The 21,982-nt window shown below is 48.0% G+C and overlaps 1 protein-coding gene across 1 annotated transcript in view; it reads left to right on the top strand.

Moving 5' to 3' along the window:
- Dnah2 (dynein axonemal heavy chain 2) overlaps window positions 1–19,975 on the top strand; it is a 136,906-nt gene extending 116,931 nt beyond the window's left edge. The window contains exons 74-86 of the mRNA XM_045130831.1: window positions 2,317–2,503; window positions 2,637–2,785; window positions 2,920–3,103; window positions 3,321–3,511; window positions 16,119–16,310; window positions 16,477–16,661; window positions 16,860–17,088; window positions 17,164–17,315; window positions 17,426–17,540; window positions 18,878–19,054; window positions 19,152–19,226; window positions 19,392–19,542; window positions 19,642–19,975. Coding sequence (XP_044986766.1) covers window positions 2,317–2,503; window positions 2,637–2,785; window positions 2,920–3,103; window positions 3,321–3,511; window positions 16,119–16,310; window positions 16,477–16,661; window positions 16,860–17,088; window positions 17,164–17,315; window positions 17,426–17,540; window positions 18,878–19,054; window positions 19,152–19,226; window positions 19,392–19,542; window positions 19,642–19,796 — 2,142 coding nt within the window. The 3' untranslated portion in view covers window positions 19,797–19,975. The remainder of the gene's footprint in view (window positions 1–2,316; window positions 2,504–2,636; window positions 2,786–2,919; window positions 3,104–3,320; window positions 3,512–16,118; window positions 16,311–16,476; window positions 16,662–16,859; window positions 17,089–17,163; window positions 17,316–17,425; window positions 17,541–18,877; window positions 19,055–19,151; window positions 19,227–19,391; window positions 19,543–19,641) is intronic.
- The last annotated feature ends 2,007 nt before the right edge of the window (window positions 19,976–21,982 follow it).

Here is a 21,982-nt window from a genome sequence, read left to right as displayed (position 1 = left end):
GAGAACTACAGACCCAGAGTGCCAGGCCAGAGCTTTCACAGAGTGTGCTGACAGGAGCCATGTTCAGTGAACTCCCTGGGATTGTGGGGGTGACTCACGGTACCCCTGGAACTCAGTACGAGCAGGCATTGGAACACCTCTTCCCTGTGGCCCACCAGTGGCCATGATCTTGCTACCATTGTGCTGCCTCCCAGACCATCTCTCCCTGGTCTTGAATTCCATGGTCACTTCTGTCCCTCTTCATGTGTTGCATTTGCTTGGCAAAAAAAAATCATGATTGTGCTTGATTCTTTATCCCCCTTGGCTCCATGTGGCCCTTGCATCTGAACAGGGCTGGAAAAAACGTGCCCACACCACGTGGACTCACTTGAAGCCCATGAACATGCTGAGCCCTTGAGGCTGCATTCCCCTCCCTCTTAGACAGTGTCCTTCTGCTCCTGTCACTGGGTTTTAGAAACAGCCTTCCGATGACCCACCACAAGCTCCCAACTTAGCCATGAGGCAGAGCTATTAACATGGACACCATGTTGATATGATTCCCCAGAGTCGGTGTTCTCACCACTGCACGACCCACCTCCACTCTAGACGAGCAGCCCTCATTCCCCTCAGATGCTCTGACGTGTCTTGCTTTTATTTGAGAGAGAGCGAGAGCAAAATGAACTGCAGACGCACGCACCACTTAGTGCATCTGGCTTCAAGCAAGCACCTTTAACTGCCAAGACTTCTCTTCAACCCCCTTAGCCTTGACCCTGTTTAATACTTCACACTTCCTCTGAGCCCTGCCAGGTCTCCTTAACTTAGCTTTCTTTATTTTCACAGGGCATCTTTGATAGAATAGATAACTGCTCATTTGTTATGCTTTCTTGGAGGAGTTTGAGAGACAGGGTGTCCACTCAGTAACCAAGGCTGGCCTTGAACTTGTGGCAGTCCTCCTGCCCCAGCTTCCAGAGGTCTGGGATTCCGGGCGTGTCCCGCCACTCCTGGTTTGTCATGCTTTAGATAGTCCAAAACATGGCCATGGGCTCATAAGTCCACGTCAGAAAGTAAGCTGCTCAGGGGCAGAAGTGATTGTTCTGTGATGCGTCCCAATGCAGTTGATACATGCCGGATGAACAGTAAGGGCCTCTTCAGAAGGTCAGGGCAAAGGCCCTTACCTCTGCAGCCTAGCTAGTTGGAAGGCTGAGGCAGGAGGGTCACCATGGATTGGAGACCAGCATGGGGCTACAGAGGTCCAGGCCAGCCTGGGTTAGAGTGAGACCCTACCTCGAAAAACCAAAACAAGAGTGAATTTATGAATGCGTGGATAAGTTTATGGTTCTTTGAATCCCAAGGAGGCTACCAGTTAGTGAATAGGTTTGAAGACATGACTGCCATGAACCACCAGAGGGCGCCATCTTCCTAAACTTGAACTGTGATCTCAGTTGCGTGAGTCCTAGTGCCCCCCATTATTCCCCATCTCTTCACTCACCATTCACTCTACCATACAAGACCAGAAATAACTTATAAATGTAATGTTTTGTTTGTGTGTGCATCTATGAATGTTCATATGTGTACGTGTGTGTATGAATGTTCATGTGTGTGTGTGTGTGTATGAAAGTTCATATGTGCATGTGTCTGCATGTTGACATTGGTTGTCTTCTTTAGTGGATCATTTTATTTTTTTTCTTTTTCTTTTTCTTTGGTCTCACTCTAGCCCAGACTGACTTGGAATTCACTATGTAGTCTCAGGGTGGCTTTGAACTCACAGCGATCCTCCTACCTCTTTCTGGGACCACTTTAATCTTTGAGACAGAATCTCTTGCTGACCCTAGAGCTCGCCAATTCCACTAGACTCCCTATCCAGCGAGCCCCCGGGACCCCTGCCCTACGGCCCCAGTGCTGTGGTACCATGCCTGCTATTGTGCAGTGTTTTTCCTGGGTCTGGGATCCCAGCGGAGAGCCATACACTTGTGTGGCAAGAAGCACGTCACCATTTGAGTCATAGCCTCACTTCCTCAATGTGGCTTAACATTTTTTTTTTGAGACAGTCTCTTTGTAGCCCAGGCTAGCCTGAAACTCTGTAGCCCAGGCTGGCCTTGGGTCCTGGCAGTCCTTGCCTCAGCCTCCTGAGTGCCAGGATTACAAGGCAGGAGTCAACACACCTGGCTTACAATGTGGCATTTCAACACACATATACAGCGTGTAATGATTAAATCAGGGTGCTTGACATACACATCACTTTAAAAACTTGTCACTTCTTTGTGCTAGGAATATTCAGAATTAATAACTCTTCCTATGAGGATTTCCAGGCATCTCCTTCCTCTCTCGTCCCCCAAGGTCCTTGATCGAGAGGGTCAAATGGATAATCCATGTACTAGCTGGCTGGCAGATGCCTACTGGGATAATATCACAGAGCTGGATAAACTGACCAACTTCCATGGCCTCATGAACTCCTTTGAGCAGTATCCTCGGGACTGGCACCTGTGGTATACCAATGCTGCCCCTGAGAAGGCCATGCTGCCAGGTGCCTGGCCCCGGCGCCCCTTCCCTGAAGCTTGCCTTTTCATCTCCCCCTCCCCTGGTTGCAGTCCCTGCAAGCGGGCCTTCGTTTCGATCCTCCCGCGCTCACTCCCCCGCGACCATTCGTTCATAACCAGGTGAGTGGGAGAATGCCTGCAACGAGATGCAGCGGATGCTGATTGTGCGCTCCCTGCGCCAGGACCGCGTGGCCTTCTGCGTTACCGCGTTCATCGTCTCCAACCTTGGCTCCCGCTTCATCGAGCCACCCGTGCTGAACATGAAGTTGGTCAGTGGTCCTGCGTTCTGTCCGGGCAGCCCTGCCCTCCCTGCCTTCCACGCCTTCCTCTCGTCTCCCCGCTCGGCCCGTCCTGTGCGAGCCTTGGGGCCTTCCGCCCGAGACGAGCCCCGTGCCGCTTCCAGGTGCTGGAGGACTCCACGCCGCGATCGCCGCTTGTGTTCATCCTGTCCCCGGGCGTGGACCCCACCAGTGCCCTACTGCAGCTGGCAGAGCACACGGGAATGGCCCAGCGTTTCCATGCCTTGTCCCTGGGCCAGGGCCAGGCCCCCATTGCTGCCCGACTCCTCCGAGACGGTGTGGTTCAGGGTCAGTATGCATTTGTTCTTTCCCGCCCATCCTCAGCCCTGGTCCTCGTTCCCAGAGCCACCGGCTTCATTCACAGTGCTGTGTCTGCAGATCCTCTCTCCAGAAACCCCAGAAGTGGCAGGCAGCATAGAACACCAACTCCATCCCAGCAGCCGGATGGTGTGGGGACAGGAGAGCTTGGGGAATATCTCATTTTGACCCTGGTACCTTCTTGCAGGGCACTGGGTGTTCCTGGCAAACTGCCACCTGTCGCTGTCGTGGATGCCTAATCTGGACAAACTGGTGGAACAGCTGCAGGTGGAGGACCCTCACCCTTCCTTCCGCCTCTGGCTCAGCTCCAGCCCCCACCCCGACTTCCCCATCTCCATCTTGCAGGCCAGCATCAAGATGACCACAGAGCCACCTAAGGTGAGGTGGCTGTAGAAGGCCAGCGTCACGGGTTGCCAGCCTGCCTTCTTGCTAGCATAAGAGAAACACCACTTTGGTTTTTGTTGTGTAAAAAAACAAAAGTTCCAGGGCTGGAGAGATGGTTTAGTGGTTAAAGTGCTTGCCCGCAAAGCCTGAGGACTTAGGTTCGACTCTGCAGGTCGCACACAAGCACAGCGATGCAGGCGCTCAAAGTCACGCCGTGCACAAAGGGCACCCATCTGGAGTTCGAGTGCAGTGGCTGGCAGCCCTGGTGTGCCAACTTTCTCTCTATTTCTCACTCACATTTAAAAAGGCAGTCTGTTGGGCTTGCCTCAAAAAAATTCAGCTCATTTCTCTTTTTTAAATTTGTTTTTATTTATTTGTGAGAGAGAATGAGAGAGAATAAGCACGTCAGTGCCTCTAGCCACTGCAAATGAACTCTAGATAAATGTGCCACCTTGTGCATCTGGCTTATGTGGGTCCTGGGGAATTGAATCTGGGTCATTAGGCTTTGTAGGCAGGTGCCTTAACTGCTAAGCCATCTCTCTAGCCCGTCATTTCTCCTTTTTTGTTCCAAACTCCTAGAACATAGTAGCAATATCTAATATTTACTGAGTGAATATTATATGCCAGAACGGTCCTGTGCTCTTTACCCTGCCCCCCCGCACCACTGGGGTAGAACTAACGTTCCTGTACTACAGACAGGACAGTGAGGTTCAGAAGGAGCAAATTAGCATTTATAATTTAAATTAGTAATTAGAGTTCATTACTAATTAAGAGTAATTTCTAATTAAACTAGCAAAAATTAGAATTTGGGTAGTTGAGTTCCTCCCAACATTTCTTGACTTTCCCTGCCTAAAGTCATTCTTGCTGGACTTGCAGCCTCAACTCCTTGCAACTAACTGTCTTGAGCATTTTATCCCCAGCACCGCAGCTCACCACTGACTGCAAGGGTGAGTGCAGCAATGCCATCCTTTAAAATCTGCCTGTGTCTCTACGTCTTGCAAGACAAGTGCTCCACCACCTAGCTACATCCAGCTGTGGGCTTTTTGAGGCAGAGTCTCACATATAGTCCCAGGCTGGCCTCAAATGAATTATCCTCCCGAATGCTGGGACAGCAGGTGAACGCCCAGCTTATTCTAGCCGTGTTTTATTGCTATTAGTTGACATCAGAGTCCCTTCTGCATAGTGTATGAAAGCATAGCATGTACTCAGCACACACATCCTGTTTGACTGCATGCGTGGAGCCTTTCACCATCATCCTCCTTGATCACTCTGCTGTCCTGCCTGGCTTCCTGATACAACACACCCTCGTGTGTGTGTTACGGTTGTGTGCAGCTGCATGCACCCTGTGCACATGTGTAGAGGTGAGAGAATGTTGGTGTCTTCCTCTACGGCTTTTCTACCATATTTCCTTGCAAAGGTATCTCCTGCTGACCACCAAGGCTCAGCACTTCTGCCTCCACTCCCCAGAGGACTGAGGTGACAGGCCACAGCGGGCATGCCTGTGTGCGTGTGTGTGTGTGTGTGTGTGTGTGTGTGTGTGTGCGTGTGTGTGTACACACGTGTGTGTGTGTTAGAGATGGAGCTCAGGCCACGTCAGGCCCTCATGTTTGTGTGGCACACGCTCTTGCCTGCAACATCCTCTGATGTTCCCTCTTCTGCGGACGCATCATTGATCACTTTATATTTCTTTCTCAGGATATTTTATTTATTTACTTGACAGAGAGGCAGAGAGAGAGAATAGGCACGCCAGGGCCTCTAGCCACTGTAAACAAACTGCAGGAGTATGCACCCCTTAACCTCTGAACCATCCCTCAGCCCCCATTTTGTGCTTCTTTCTGCTTTTCAGGTCTCAAAAGTTAGTCCTTGGTTTCCAACGCTTCTCACTCTACATTTCTTCATTTCAGTGTTTACAGAGAAATTGTCTTTTTATGATTTTATCTCCAATCCCCATGTCTGGCTGTACCAACCTCAGTTCCAGACTGAAACATTTGATGTCAAAGCACTTTTTCCTGGCATACCGTGCCATGACCCATGCGCTCCCCACGTATGTTGTCTGCTCTCTCACCATCGATTGTCTCCGCACCCCAGTTTTGTCTCTGGCACATTTTTTTCAGTATTTTTAGTTGGACTTGGGATAGAGCTCAAAGGTACACTTGCCTGGCATGCACAAGACCCTGGGTTCCGTTACTAGTGTAGGAAAAAAATTAAAATTGACTATTTGTTCTGACAACAAATGTATTCTGTGAATCTTTTTAATGTGGGGGGTGTGTGGAAGGTCTTTTTTGAAGCAGGGTTTCACTTCAGCCCAAGATGATTTAGAACTCGCTCTGGAGCCTGGGGAGACTTCAAATTCATGGTGATCTCCCTACTTTCTCATCCATATATCTTTTTAAATTTCTTTCCCTTATTTTTTATTTTTTTGATTTTTCAAGGTAGAATCTTGCTGTAGCCCAGGCTGACCTGGAATTTATTACATAGTCTCAGGGTGGCTTCGAACTCACAGCAATCCTCCTGCTTCTGCCTCCCGAGTGCTGGGATTAAAGGCGTGTGCCACCACTCCCGGCTTTTATTTTTTGACAGGGTTGCATATAGCCATGCTGTCCTCAGACTCTGCTTTACAGAGAATGACCTTGAGCTTTCACTCCTCTTACCTCCACCTCCCGAGTGCTGGGATTACAGGAGTGCATCACTGTACCTGGCCAAACGTTTTAGACTTATAGAAAAATTGTAATAAGAATAGTATAACTTCCGGTTAAGATGGCGGTGTAGGTACCACGCCAAAGCAGCCTAAGGGGGAAAAAGACCAAAAAAACTCAGCAAAATACACACTTTTACTAAAAAGTGAGGTGTATAGGAAATTGAAGCAGCAGCAGAGAAGTAGAAGAGTTCCAGAGCATCCAGAGCCTGCACAGGCGGGAAAAGCGGCTCCGGCAGCTCGGCCAACTGCTGCAGCTGCAGCGCACCATAAAGCCGCCAGGCTCGGCTCGAGCCGCAGGAAAAGCCAGGTGCGGGATTTTCCCCTCACACCGCGCTCTCCGCAACTCGGGAAACGTGAGGGGAGAGCGGCAGCGAGCAGCGGAGGAGCAGACTGCGAGGTAGAAGAACACGTGGAGCAGTGAGAGAACCAGAGCAGCCGCGGCTCCCTCCCCTCCCCCACAGCCTGAGCCCAGCTATGGCGTACAGAGCAGCGGCCAGGGACCCGGCCACGCCAACAGCGGGACCCAAGCAGGAGCAGAGTTCGGCAGCAACATCAGCGGCTCCAGCACCGGTAACAGCGGCCCCAGCAGCAGCGGACCCAGGAGTGGCAGCAGCGGCAGACTCGGCAACAGCAGCTTCAGGGGGAGCAGCGGCAGTGAACACAGCAGCAGCAGCTTCAGCAGCAGTGGTGGCTCCAGCAGTGGCAGCTACAGCAGCAGCAGAGGCAGCAGCAGCGGTGGGTCCAGTAGCAACACCTTCAGCAGCAGTGGCTACAGTCCCAGCAGGGGCAGCCTGAGCAGCAGCAGTTCCAGCAGCAGGGGTGCTGATCTGCAGGGCCACACTTGCCAGGCTCGGTTTGCCCCACAGGAAAAGCAAGTGCCCAGCTCCAGAAATCAGAACAGCAGCCCGACGGCCCAGGCAGCAACTTGACTGAGACCAAAACCATCCAAGGTAACTGGGATTGCACCAGGGAAGGGTCTCACTTGGTTGCAAGCTGACTTGGATCCCTCAACAGACCAGAAATCTTAATCTCTTTGTTGATAGAGGATCTGGTCGTTATAATAACTACTCTTGCATACATACTTGGGCTGTTTTTGATTGAATGTGTACAGTGTTTAGTTAAATTTTAGAATCTACCTGTATTTTATTCCACTCAGCCTGCTCGAATACTCCTATAGCAGGGAAACTCAACCCCTAAGAACATCTTTGTAGATACTCTGAGAGTCTTAAGAGCCACACCTAACACCTTAAGGTCCTACCCTGAAAATATATTACATCAAATCAATTGATACAGCTAAGAATACACAGCTAGCTAGAAAATCCAAGCATTAACTTAATCCAAGATGCAAAAATATATACATTATAACACAAGAAACACTAAAAAGCAAGACAATATAAACCCACCTAAAAGTATTAATGCATCAGAAATGTCCTCCAGTGAGAAAGAGTTAGAGGAAATGCCTGAGAAAGAGTTCAAAAGAATGATTGTAAATATGTTCAAAGAAGTCAGAGAACAAATCAAAGGAGTCAAAGAGGAACTTAAAGAGGAAATCAAAGGAATCAAAGAAGATGCAGGACACCAATTTCAAGAAATAAAGAAGGCAATACAAGACATAAATAAGGAAATAGAAATAATAAAGAAAAACCAGTCAGAATTACTAGCAATGAAGAACACAGTTAATGGAATAAAAAAAAAAAAAAAAACTCTGTAGAAAATCTCACCAGTAGGATGGATGAGGGAGAGGACAGAATATCTAAGCTAGAAGACCAGGTGGCAGACCTAATGCAGTCCAACAAAGAGAAAGACAAACTTATAGAAAAGTATGAGTGGGAATTTCAAGATATTCGGGACACTATGAAAAGATCCAATATAAGAATTCAGGGCACAGTAGAAGGAGAAGAACTCCACTCCAGAGGCATAGTAGGCGTCTTCAACAAAATAATAGAAGAAAATTTCCCCCAAATTGGGAAAGAGGTGCCAATGCAGATACAGGAAGCCTTTAGAATCCCAGCCAGACAAAACCCAGAAAGAACCTCTTCTCGCCATATTATAATCAAACTTCCAAACACACACACCAAAGAAAAAATATTGAAAGCAGTTAGAGAGAAAAATCAAGTTACCTACAAAAGCAAGCCCATCAGGATTACAGCAGATTATTCAACACAAACTTTTAAAGCCAGAAGGGCTTGGAGTGATATATTCCAAGTTCTGAAAGATAACAACTGTCAACCAAGGTTACTTTATCCTGCAAAGTTATTCATTCAAATAGATGGAGAAATAAAGACATTCCATGACAAAAGCAGGTTAAAGGAGTATTTGAAGACAAAACCAGCTCTACAGAAAATACTTGATAGAATCCTCCATGCTGAAGAAAAGGAAAAGCACACATATAAGGAACCTAGAAAAAACAAGCAATACTCAAATACTAGTTAACAGAAGAGAGCGCAGGTAGAACCAGAAACACACACACACACACAAAAATGGCAAACAAAAATACACACCTTTCAATAGTATCTCTTAATATCAACGGCCTCAATGCCCCAACGAAAAGACATAGATTTGCAGACTGGGTTAAAAAGAAGGATCCTACAATTTGTTGTCTCCAAGAAACTCACCTTTCTACAAAGGATAGACATTATCTTAGGGTGAAAGGTTGGAAGATGGTGTTTCAAGCAAATGGGCCTAGAAAACAAGCAGGGGTTGCTATCCTAATATCAGACAGGGTAGACTTTAGTCCGACGTTAGTCAAGAAAGATAAGGAAGGTCGCTTTATATTGATTAAGGGCACACTCCAACAGGAGGACATTACAATCCTAAACATATATGCACCTAACATGGGGGCTCCCAAATTCGTCAAACAAACACTATTAGAACTAAGGTCACAGATAACACCAAACACAGTGGTGGTGGGTGACTTTAACACCCCACTCTCATCAATTGACAGGTCATCCCGGGAAAGAATAAACAGAGAGGCATCTGGACTAAATGAGGTCATAGAAGGAATGGACTTAACAGATATATACAGGACATTTCATCCAAAGGCTGCAGAATATACATTCTTTTCAGCAGCACATGGAACATTCTCTAAAATAGACCATATATTAGGACACAAAGCAAATCTTAACAAATTCAGGAAAATTGAAATAATTCCTTGCATTCTATCTGACCACAATGGAATTAAACTACAAATCAGTAGCAAGAAAGACTATAGAGCATACACAAAATCATGGAAACTAAACAATACACTACTAAATGATGAATGGGTCAATGAAGAAATCAAAAAGGAAATCAAAAAAATTTATAGAGTCAAATGATAATGAGAACACAACATACCAAAATCTCTGGGACACAATGAAGGCAGTTCTAAGAGGTAAATTTATAGCCTTGAGTGCCTATATTAAGAAATTAGAAAGGTCGCAAGTAAATGACCTAATGCTTTGCCTTAAAGCCTTGGAAAAAGAAGAACAAGGCAAACCAAAAATCAGTAGACGGGAAGAAATAATAAAGATTAGGGCAGAAATTAATGAAATAGAAACAAAAAGAACAATCCAAAGAATTAATGAAACAAAGAGTTGGTTCTTTGAAAGGATAAACAAGATTGATAAACCCTTAGCAAATCTGACCAAAAGAAAGAGAGAAGAGACACAAATTAATAAAATCAGAGATGAACAAGGTAACATCACAACAGATTCCAGAGAAATTCAAAAAATCATAGGGACATACTATAAAAGCATATACTCCACAAAGTATGAAAATCTGAAAGAAATGGATGATTTCCTTGATCTATATGACCTACCTAAATTAAATCAAAATGAGATTAATCACTTAAATAGACCTATAACAAGCATGGAGATCCGAACAGTTATCAATAATCTCCCAACTAAAAAAAGCCCAGGCCCGGACGGATTCACTGCTGAATTTTACCAGACTTTTAAGGAAGAGCTAACACCATTGCTTCTTAAGCTTTTCCAGGAAATAGAAAAAGAAGGAATTCTACCAAACTCCTTCTATGAGGCCAGCATCACCCTGATACCAAAACCAGGCAAAGATAGAACAAAAAAAGAAAATTACAGACCAATCTCCCTCATGAACATAGATGCAAAAATTCTCAACAAAATATTGGCAAACAGAATACAAGAATATATCAAAAAGATCATTCACCCTGACCAAGTAGGATTTATCCCAGAGATGCAGGGATGGTTCAACATACGCAAATCTATAAATGTAATACATTACATAAGCGGGTTGAAGGACAAAAATCACATGATCATCTCATTAGACGCAGAGAAAGCATTTGACAAAATCCAACATCCCTTCATGATAAAAGTCCTACAGAGACTGGGAATAGAAGGAACATATCTCAATATAATACAGGCTATTTATGATAAGCCTACAGCCAACATATTACTAAATGGGGAAAAACTGGAAGCTTTTCCACTAAAATCAGGAACAAGACAAGGGTGTCCACTGTCCCCACTTTTATTTAATATAGTTTTGGAAGTCTTAGCCATAGCAATAAGGCAAGAGACACACATAAAAGGGATACAAATTGGAAAGAAAGAAATCAAGTTATCATTATTTGCAGATGGCATGATTCTATACATAAAGGACCCTAAAGACTCTACTAGCAAGCTGTTAGAGCTGATCAAAACCTACAGCAATGTAGCAGGATACAAAATAGATACACAGAAATCAGTAGCCTTCCTATATGCTAACAACAAACACACAGAGGATGAAATCAGAAAATCACTCCCATTCACAATTGCATCAAAAAAAAAAAGTACCTTGGAATAAACCTAACCAAGGAAGTAAAGAATCTATACAATGAGAACTTTAAAACACTCAAGCGAGAAATTGCAGAAGACACTAGAAAGTGGAGAAACATCCCTTGTTCCTGGATTGGAAGAATCAATATTGTGAAAATGGCAATCTTACCTAAAGCAATCTACACATTTAATGCAATCCCTATCAAAATTCCAAAGGCTTTCTTCATGGAAATAGAAAAAACAATCCAAAAATTCATTTGGAATCACAAAAAACCTCGAATATCTAAAATAATACTGAGCAACAAAAAAGAGGCTGGTGGTATCACCATACCTGAATTTAATCTATACTACAGAGCCATAGTAACAAAAACAGCATGGTACTGGCACAAAAACAGACATGTAGATCAGTGGAACAGAATAGAGGACCCAGATGTAAGCCCAAGTAGCTATAGCCACCTGATATTCGATAAAAATGCCAAAAATACTAACTGGAGAAGAGACAGCCTCTTCAGCAAATGGTGTTTTGAAAACTGGATATATATCTGCAGAAGGATGAAAATAGATTCTTCTCTCTTGCCATGCACAAGAATTAAGTCCAAATGGATTAAAGACCTTAACATCAGACCAGAAACTCTGAAACTGCTAGAGGAAAAAGTAGGGGAAACCCTTCAACATATTGGTCTTGGCAAAGACTTTCTGAATACAACCCCAGTTGCTCAGGCAATAAAACCACAGATTAACCACTGGGAGCTAATGAAATTACAAAGATTTTGCACCGCAAAGGACACCGTGAAAAAAGCAAAGAGGCAACCTACAGAATGGGAAAAAATCTTTGCTAGCTGTATATCTGATAAAGGATTAATATCTAGGATATACAAAGAACTCAAAAAGTTAAATAATAAGGAATCAAACAAGCCAATCAAAAAATGGGCTCTGGAGCTAAATAGAGAGTTCTCAAAGGAAGAAATACGAATGGATATAAGCATCTAAAAAAATGTTCTACGTCACTAGTCATCAGGGAAATGCAGATTAAAACTACATGGAGATTCCATCTCACTCCTGTCAGATTGGCCACCATCATGAAAACAAATGATCATAAATGTTGGCGGGGATGTGGACAAAAAGGAACCCTTCTGCACTGCTGGTGGGAATGCAATCTGGTCCAGCCATTGTGGAAAACAGTGTGGAGGTTCCTAAAACAGCTAGAGATTGATCTACCATATGACCCAGCTATAGCACTCCTAGGCATATATCCAAAAGACTCATCACATTTCCTTAGAAGTACGTGCTCAACCATGTTTATTGCTGCTCAATTTATAATAGCTGGGAAATGGAACCAGCCTAGATGTCCATCAACAGATGAGTGGATAATGAAGATGTGGCACATTTATACAATGGAGTTCTACTCAGCGGTAAAGAAAAATGAAGTTATGAAATTTGCAGAAAAATGGATGGACCTGGAAAGTAGTATACTAAGTGAGGTAACCCAGACCCAGAAAGCCAAGCACCACATGTTCTCTCTCATATGTGGATCCTAGCTACAGATGACTGGGCTTCTGCGTGAGAATGAAAATACTTGGTAGCAGAGGCCAGTAAATTAAAAAGGAGACATAAAGGGTAGAGAAAGGAAGAGGGGAGGATACTTAATAGGTTGATATTGTATATATGTTATTACAATGATTGTAATGGGGAGGTAATATGATTGAGAATGGAATTTCAAATGGGAAAGTGTGGGGGTGGAGAGGGAGGGAATTACCATGGGATATATTTTATAATCATGGAAAATGTTAATAAAAATTAAAAAAAAAGAATAGTATAAACTGTGTGTAGCCATACATGCCTGTAATCCCAGCACTCGGGAGGTGGAGGCAGGAGGATCAGGAGTCTGAGGCTAGCTTGGGCTACATAGTGAGTGAGACTCAGGAAGAGGAGAAAGAAAAAAGAGAGAGAAAAAAAATACAAAGGTCATGTACCCATGTTTCCAGACTCATCTGTTACTGACATTTTGCTCCATTTGCTGTATCACTGACCTCCCTCTGTCTCACACGCACATGCACACACGCACACACATGCACACTTTTGCTGAGCACTGTAAGAGTAATTGCACATATCATGGCTCTTTACCACTAAATCATTTGGTGTGTTTCACATAAAGTGTTCTAATTAGCAAGTATGATGGTACATGCCTATAACCCCAGCACTGGAGAGGCTGAGGCAGGAGGATTATCACAAATACCAAGATTGCTTAGCGATGAAGGCACTGCGTGTGAAGCGTAAGGACCCATGTTCTACTCTCCAGACCCCACGTAGGCCAGATACACAAAGGTGAGACAAGCACACGGTCATGCCCACTAGGTGGCGCATGTGTCTAGAATGCAATTTCAGCGGCTGAGGCCCTGGCGTGCCAATTCTCTCTCTCCCTCTGTCTCTCTTTCTCTATCTATCTAAAATAAAAAATAAAATAGAGCTGGAGAGATGGCTTAGCAGTTAAGGTGTGCTGGGCTCCTCCCCAGCGGGTAGGTAGTGCTGAGGAGGGACCAGGCCCGCAGGTTCCTCCCAAGGGGTTGAGAAGGAAGGTGAGCGTCAGACAACTCAGAACCTCTCCTAGTCAGTGGAGGAAAACCACACTGAGTCGGGAGTCTTGTGGAAGCAGGAACTCGCTTTATTGTTACAAGCAGTTGCCTATATAATGTTGGGGACGAAGGCGGGGATTCTAGGATGGAAGAAGAGGCAAGGGCCAATAGTAAACTGTGACTATTGAAATGACAATTCCAACTCCTGCGCAGAAGTAGCAGTCCAGAAGCCATTAGGCGTCTTGCTGAGTCCCAGCTGGCCAGAGACAGGTCGCCAAATTTTAGCTAGGCTCAGGAAGTCCCACTAAGCCTCACGCCCGGGCCTCTCAAGGCCCAACAAAGGTGCTTGGCTGTGAAGGCTAAGGATTTAGATTCAACTCCTCAGTACTCATGTAAGCCAGATGCACACGGTAGCACATGCATCTAGAGTTCCTTTGCAGTGGCTGGAGGCCCTGGTTTGCCCATTCAAAAAAGAGAGTGGAAAAAAAGAAATAAAATAAAAGAAAATTGGGGCTAGAGAGATGGCTTAGTGGTTAAGGCACTTACCTGCAAAGCCTGTGGACCCAGATTCAATTCCCCGTTAACCATGTAAGCCAGATGCACATGGTAGTACATTTCTCTGGAGTTCATTTGCAGTGGATAGAGGCCCTGGCATGCCCATTGTCTCTTTCTCTCTCTTATAAATAAATAAATAAAATATTAAAATTCTTTAAAAAATAAAAATAAAGCCAGCGTGGTGACACACGCCTTTAATCCCAGCACTTAGGAGGCAGAGGTAGGAAGATCACCATGAGTTTGAGGCCAGCCTGAGAGTACATAGTGAATTCCAGGTCAGCCTGGACTAGAGTGAAACTCTACCTCCCCAAACCAAAATAATAATAATAACAATACTAAAATAAAATGGATAAGAATAATAAATTATAAAAAGCCAGCTCACCGCTATAATCTAGCACTCAGGAGTTTGAGGTAGGAGGATCACCTTGAGTGGAGGCCAGCTTGGGGCTACGGAGTGAGTTCTAGGTTAGCTTGGGCTAGAATGAGGCCCTGCCTTAAAAAACAAAAACAAGGGCTGGAGAGATGGCTTAGTGGTTAAGCGCTTGCCTGTGAAGCCTAAGGACCCTGGTTCGAGGATCGATTCCCCAGGACCCATGTTACCTAGATAAACAGGGGGGGCACATGCATCTGGAGTTCCTTTGCAGTGGCTGGAGGCCTTGGTGCACCCATGCTTTCCCCTCCCTCTCTCTTTCTCTCTCTCTTCCCCTCTTTCTTTCTCTGTCACTCTCAAATAAATAAATAAAAATAAACAAAATATTTAAACAAAAAACAAAATAGTAGGATGTTAGCATTTTCTTTGAAGTATCTCTTTTCAGTCTTTTCGCCTTCCCTCCATACTCAGGAGCCACTATGTGAATGCCACTTTCTCTATAATTTCAGGACAAATTCTCATCTATTTCTTTTTCTTTCTTTCTTTCAGATAGGATCTGCCATGTTGCCCAAGCTGATGTTGAACTTGTGATCCTCTTGCCTCAGCCTCCCAAGTACACCACCGTGCCTGCTAATTCTGAGCATTTTTGTTAAGTAATAGCTCCATGGGACTGGAAGGTATAGCTCAGTGGTAGAACATTTTCCTGTCATGTGCAAAGCTTTGGATTTAATGTCCAGCACTGAAACAAAACAAATAATGAGGAAAACCCAGTTACACTTGTATGTCTTTGTCTTTATTCGGATTTTCTGGCACTCTCAAATTGTGTTGGCTTACTCATTATCAAGAACCTCATGGCAGAAAGGATCAAAAATGAGGGGAAGGGGCTGGAGAGGTAGATGGCTCAGTGGTGAAGGCATTTGCCTGAGAAGCCTAAGGACCTGGGTTTGATTTTCCAGTACCCATGTAAGCCAGATGCACAACTGGACACATGCATCTGGAGTTCGTTTGCAGTGGCTGGAGGCCCTGGTGCATCCATTCTCTGTCTCAGAAAAAATAAATATTTTTTAAAATTTTTTATTTCTTTATTTGCAACCAGAGAGAAGAGACAGAGAGAACGGGCATGCCAGGGCCTCTGGCCACTGCAAATGAACTCTAGATGCATGTGCCTTTTGTGCATCTGGCTTACATGGGTCCCAGGGAATCAAACCTGAGTCCTTTGGCTTTGTAGGCAAATGCCTTAACCATTTGCCTTAACTGCTAAGCCATCTCTTCAGCCCTAAATAAATATTTTTAAGTGGGGGAAGGACTGGTATACTGCTGCATACCTAAAATCCCAGGTTGGCCTACATAGGGAGTTCCAGGCCAGCCAGGGCAACATGGTGAGACTTTGTTCCCCCCACCCAAAAAAAAAGTGGGGGGAAGAAGGCAGGTCTGCCACTGTACAGTGCCTTTGTGTGAAGTAGAAAAAGGCACCCCGTTGGTCTCGGCATGCGGATCAAGGGCTATATTTCAGCTTCCATTCATCTTTAAGTCAGTATCTTTGCGCATTGAGCCACTACCACAGCTGCACAGGGTGGTGTGGGTAGTAGCAGGGCTGAGCATGAGGCGTGTCACCCCCTCTGCACTTCATTGTCCCCAGGGTCTGAAGGCCAACATGACACGTCTTTACCAACTGATGACTGAACCACAGTTTAGCCGCTGCTCCAAACCTGCCAAGTACAAGAAGCTGCTGTTTGCATTGTGTTTCTTCCACTCTGTGCTACTGGAGCGCAAGAAATTCTTGCAGCTTGGCTGGAACATTATCTATGGCTTCAATGACTCTGACTTTGAGGTTTGTGCCAACCAGGGTCCTCCACCCCAGGTCTCTCTCCTCACGGTTCCTACTCTGTGGCTCCCCTGGGGATATTGGCTGCCAAAAAGCTGATTTTAAAGTCCCATCGGGAGAGTTCCCATCATAACTGTGTGGGGCTGGGGGCTTGGGCTGGGACCATGCACAGGTGTCAGAGAACCTGCTGAGCCTTTATCTGGATGAGTACGAGGACACGCCCTGGGACGCACTCAAATATCTCATCGCTGGAGTCAATTACGGGGGACATGTCACAGATGACTGGGACCGGCGCCTGCTCACGACCTACATCAATGACTATTTTTGTGACCAGTCTCTAACAACTCCCTCTTATCGGTGAGGGATGGTGGCACTGGGTAGGGGGTGAAATGATATAAACAGACCAAGAGTCAGGATTGTGGAGGAGAGAGTATGAGGTTGGGAGAATACAGAATTTGTGGGGTTGGGAGGAAGAGCAAGAGCCAGAAGTGGACATGTGTGGCAGGCACAAGGACTGAGTCCTGATGGTGGCAATACTTTCGTGTGACTGCCCAGGTTGTCTGTGCTGGAGACATACTTCATCCCCAAGGATGGAAGCCTGGCCTCTTACAAAGAATACATCAGCTTACTGCCCAGCATGGACCCCCCTGAGGCTTTTGGCCAGCACCCCAATGCTGACGTGGCCTCCCAGATCACTGAGGCCCGAACCCTCTTTGAAACTCTGCTTTCCTTGCAACCCCAGATTACACCCATCAAGGTTGGTGGCCAGAGCCGGGAAGAGAAGGTAAGAACAGGAGACGCCCCATGGGAGGGAAGGTGTTGAGGAAGGTGAGCCCACACTGAGCTCCTACCCCTGCAGGTATTGGAGTTGGCTACAGACGTGAAGCAAAAGATCCCTGAGATGATTGACTATGAGGGTACCCGCAAGCTGCTGGCTCTTGACCCCTCCCCACTCAATGTGGTCCTCCTTCAGGAGATCCAGAGATACAACAAGCTGATGGAAACCATCCTGTAAGATGGGGGTGCTCTACGGAGCATGAGGGAGTAGGTAAAAGCCCTTCCATAGTTGGCTGGGCTTCCTCTCCCGGGCCTGAACACTCCAACCATCTTGTTCCACTCAGGTTGTCCCTGACAAACCTAGAGAAGGGCATCCAAGGCCTTATAGTCATGTCGACCAGCCTGGAAGAGATTTTCAATTGTATCTTTGACGCCCACGTTCCTCCACTCTGGGGAAAGGCAAGACTCCACCATTGCCAATTCTACTAGCACTGAACAACCAATTCTCCTCCAGCCCATCAGTCTCATCTCTTAGTTCTCCGGAGGCATACAGTAAACTGCAGAGGACGTGGGCTTCAAAGCCAGACAGGTTCAAGGTTGAAATCTGGTTTTGCCATTCACTGACTAACTGCACAGCTTAACTTATAGATGTATTCAGGGCACATTGTAAACCTCTTCAAGGATATTTCTTTTTTAAAAAATTTATTTGAGAGACAGACGGGGGGGGGAGAAAGGGCATGTTAGGTCCTCCAGCCACTGCAAAAGAACTTCAGATGCATGTGTCCCCTTGTGCATCTGGCTTACGTGGGTCCTGGGGAATCGAACTGGGGTTCTTAGGCTTTGCAGGCAAGTGCCTTAACCACTAATCCATCTCTCCAACCCTCTTCAAGGATATTTCAATGATTCTCAGCACTGTGCAATAACAGGTGCTTCTTTTGCTAATGCCTGAAAACAAACTTTTTGACTACCAACATGATGCTCAACAAATTAGCTGGGCATGGTGGCACACCCCTTAATCCAAGCAGTCAGGAGTCTGAGGTAGGAGGATCGCCCTGAATTCCAGGCCATCCTGGACTAGTGAGATCTTGCTTCAAAACAAAACAAAAATCTTCAGAGGGTGGGAGAGATGGCTTAGCAGTTAAGGAAGTTGCTGTGAAGCCTAAGGACTCATGTTCCATCTCTCTCTAGATCCCAAATTAGCCAGAAGCACAAAGGTGAGGCAAATGCAAGTTGCACATGCCCACTAGGTGGTGTAAGTGTATGGAATTTGATTGCAGGGGCTGGGGCCCTGGTTTGTCAATTCTCTCTCTCTTTAAAACATAGCTTCAGGCCAGGCATAGTGGTACACACCTTTAATCCCAGCACTCAGGAGGCAGAGGTAGGAGGATCACTGTGAGTTCAAGGCCACCCTGAGACTCCATAGTGAATTCCAGGTCAGCCTGGGCTAGCATGAGACCCTACCTTGAAAAACAAAACAAAACAAAACAAAATAAAAACAACAATAAAAAGCTTCAGATTTGGGACTTCTGGACCAGGGATGCTCAGTCAGTAGTATCCACTCAAATATCCTGATCCTACTCCTTCTTCCAGGCCATGAGCATTTCAGAGAAAAGACAATCCTCCTGTATTGATGTCCTCTTACACCTTTTCCTGCAAGCTAGCATGGAAAGCTTTGACCACCTGTAGTAGAGAGTAGCAGACATTTCATAGTCTTCCCATAGCTCTTCCATGTGCTCAAAATAAGGGCATGGCAGCGTGGTGGAAGGAACGAATGTGTGCACCGCTTCCTTCCTCAGGCATATCCCTCACAAAAGCCGCTGGCTTCATGGACCCGGGACCTGGCTGTGCGCGTAGAGCAGTTTGAGCTGTGGGCTAGCCGAGCCCGGCCTCCCGTGCTTTTCTGGCTGTCTGGCTTCACCTTTCCCACTGGCTTCCTCACGGCTGTGCTGCAGTCAGCAGCTCGTCAAAACAATGTAAGCATCATGGATGGGGATGGGGAGGGGCCAGGGACGCTGGAGCATAGACTTGCTTTCCGTCTTCGCGCTCCTCATTGTCACCTTCGACCCCCAGATTTCGGTGGATATCCTCTCCTGGGAGTTCATCGTTTCCACTGTGGATGACAGCAACCTAGTATATCCACCCAAGGTGGGAGTCAGACGAGCTTAGGTTTTGAGCCAAAGGTTGGTGGAGAAGGGTGGTGTGTGGAAGAAAAAGTGGAAATAATTTGAAGCGAGGGGAAAGGAGCTACATCAGGAGAGCTGACAATTCAAGGCCTAGGTTTCCCACAAATCGGTTCCCATCTCTTCCCAGGATGGTGTCTGGGTTCGTGGACTATTCCTGGAAGGTGCTGGTTGGGACCGAAAGAACTCCTGCTTAGTGGAGGCCGAGCCCATGCAGCTGGTGTGCCCTATGCCCACAATCCACTTCCGCCCTGCAGAGAGTCGAAAGAAGAGTGCCAAGGGTGGGAAGGCCCCTTCAGGCGCGCCCGCCCCACCCTCTGCTCAGTCTTCACCGGCACCTGCTCCAGGGGAGTAACTCCTTTTTCTTTCCTTTCTCCCAGGCATGTATTCCTGTCCCTGCTATTACTATCCGAACCGGGCAGGCAGCACGGACCGAGCCTCCTTTGTCATTGGCATCGATCTGCGGTCTGGGGCCATGACGTCTGATCACTGGATAAAGAGGGGCACGGCTCTACTCATGAGCCTGGACAGTTGAGGAGGCCCCTCTTCTCTGCTTGAGAGGGTTGGGGGTCTAGGCACTTAGGCTCCTAACACCTTGGACTAAAGCTGGAGAGGCTTTGACTGGTGGCTACATGTGGCTTGCCTTGGCGATACCGAGTGGCGCTAGCCACAAATGTGGACGTGTTGTACAAGACCTAAATCTCTCAACTGGAATTGTGATTTAGTGTGTATGGTTTGTGTGGTGGGGATCTTGGGCCTTACTTGATAAGCTGGTGCAGCAAGGGGAAGGGGAAGTGAGGCAGCCTCCCGAAGGAAGTGTGGCCTTAAACCCATAGGTAAATTCGGTGGGCCCCTGAAGAGGGTGTGGCCCAGCATCCGCACGGCTGGAGTGGGGCGGGGCTTACTTTGGAAGGGCGCGGGATCTAAATGGAATAGGAGTTTGTCAGGCAAGAATGGGGATGGACCCCACACCCTGCACCTGAGCCCCGCAATTCCCACTCACTATCATATCCGGCATCGAAGCTGGGACGAGCCGAACCAGCCAAAGGCTGGGCGGAGCTGGAGAAAAGTTCAGCGCGGCCCCAGGGGCGGGACCACGAGGAGGGGGCGGGGCTGGGGGTGTGTGGGTGTTTGTGTTGGAAATCCAACTGCGCCACGGGGTGGAGCGGCCCCCCCCCAGCTCCAGCCTGGGAAGGGGGGGGCCGCTCGACCCCCAGGAGACCTTGGGGAGCCTGATTACCTGGGACCCCCCCAGAGCCAGGTAATGGGGAACGGTGAAGGCTTCCAGAAAGAGAGAAACGCTATCTGCGTGCAAGGGATGAAGGGGAAAGGACGTCCGGAGTCGCTCGAAGGGTAGAGCTTGGATGGGCACTTGGGTTTTGGGGAAGGCATCGGGAAGACTAGGACGCAGGACATCTGGGTCCCAAGGAGCAGGGCCAGGCTGCGGTGGTGGAAGAACTGGGAGGCAGAGGACTTGGGTTGCAGAGGTCACGAGGGGCCTAAAATCAGTTCTAGGCTGTGTTCCTGGGGCTGGGACTCCCCACACGGTCACCAGGACAGGGCGCAGCGCTCCGAAATTAAGGACAAGACTAAAGGGTAAAGTTTGCAGACAGGGCAAGGCCACGGCCTACCGAGGTTAGACGCAGGTGGTAGGGCTGTGCCTCCAGGGTCCTTTCGAATCTCAGCCCTGCCCACCGGTCAGGTCTGTGGCCTCAGCCCGGTCCTTCCCGCCTGGAGCTCGGAGAGGCCCAGAGGCAGCCTTACCCGCCACCGCATCACATTTCCCTGGGCTCCGTCCCTGTTTTTCCCGTCCCCGGCGCTGCCCGCTCTGCAGTCTCCCGTTCCCTAGCTCGGCCCCGGCCCTCGGAGTTGAATCGCCGCCGCGTAGCCACGAGATGGCGACTGAGACGCCCGCCCGCCCGCCGGGAGCGGAGGGACCGGGGGTGGGGGGGGGGGAAGGATGTCGTTGGGAAGGCCTCTCGAGGCCCGAGGGGGAGAAAGGTGGGCTGGAGGCCCTCCTTTGACCTCCGCTGGGTGCCCTCGCCGAACACCGTGAGCAGGAGGGCCAGGGACAGCGGTGGGCGGGCAGGGGGCTCGGCCTCTAGCCTCGGGCCAGGGGTGAGGAGCACAGAATGGGCACGGGGCTTGGTTCCCAAGACTCGCTCGGGTCGGCGGCGGCTTGGGGTGGGGGTGGAGAGGAGCTGGGGGACCGGGAAAGCCCCGGGCCGGACACCCAGCGGTTGGCGGCGAGAGCCTCGGGAGGAAGCCGGGGCGCAACGAGCGCCCGGGCACCCCAAGTAGACTTGGCGGCTGTCAGCGGGCTTCGACCGGCTCTCGGTTGCTCCCCGGGGTTGCTTGCCCCGTTGCCAGGGTAACAGGAGGGTGAGACTCGGGAGCCAGATTCCCGAACTCTCCCATCTGCCCAATCCGCTGCAGCCGACGTGACTACGTCGGGAAGCAGGCAGCCAATGGGAAGCGGGCATTTCGAGGACCGGGCGGAGGGAGAGGGGAGCCGCGGCGGAGGAAGGGAGGAGGCGGTAGCCGGGGATCAGCACGTGCACTCCCACACGCTCGCGCCCACCCCACACGCCGGAGCGGCCGCTTGCGCCTGCGCTGCGACTCCTCACGCCCCCCCCCGCGCCCCCTCCCCGTCCGGGTGTCGAGCCTTATGTTTGCAAACTAGTCCGGGGCTTGCCGTTCCGCAGCCCCTGCGGGCCCAGA

This window comes from Jaculus jaculus, chromosome 12 (assembly GCF_020740685.1).
Source record: "Jaculus jaculus isolate mJacJac1 chromosome 12, mJacJac1.mat.Y.cur, whole genome shotgun sequence".
In the NCBI taxonomy this organism is placed as follows: Eukaryota; Metazoa; Chordata; class Mammalia; order Rodentia; family Dipodidae; genus Jaculus; species Jaculus jaculus.
Note: the sequence above shows the minus strand (reverse complement) of the source record. Positions and strands in the feature narration are given on the sequence as shown.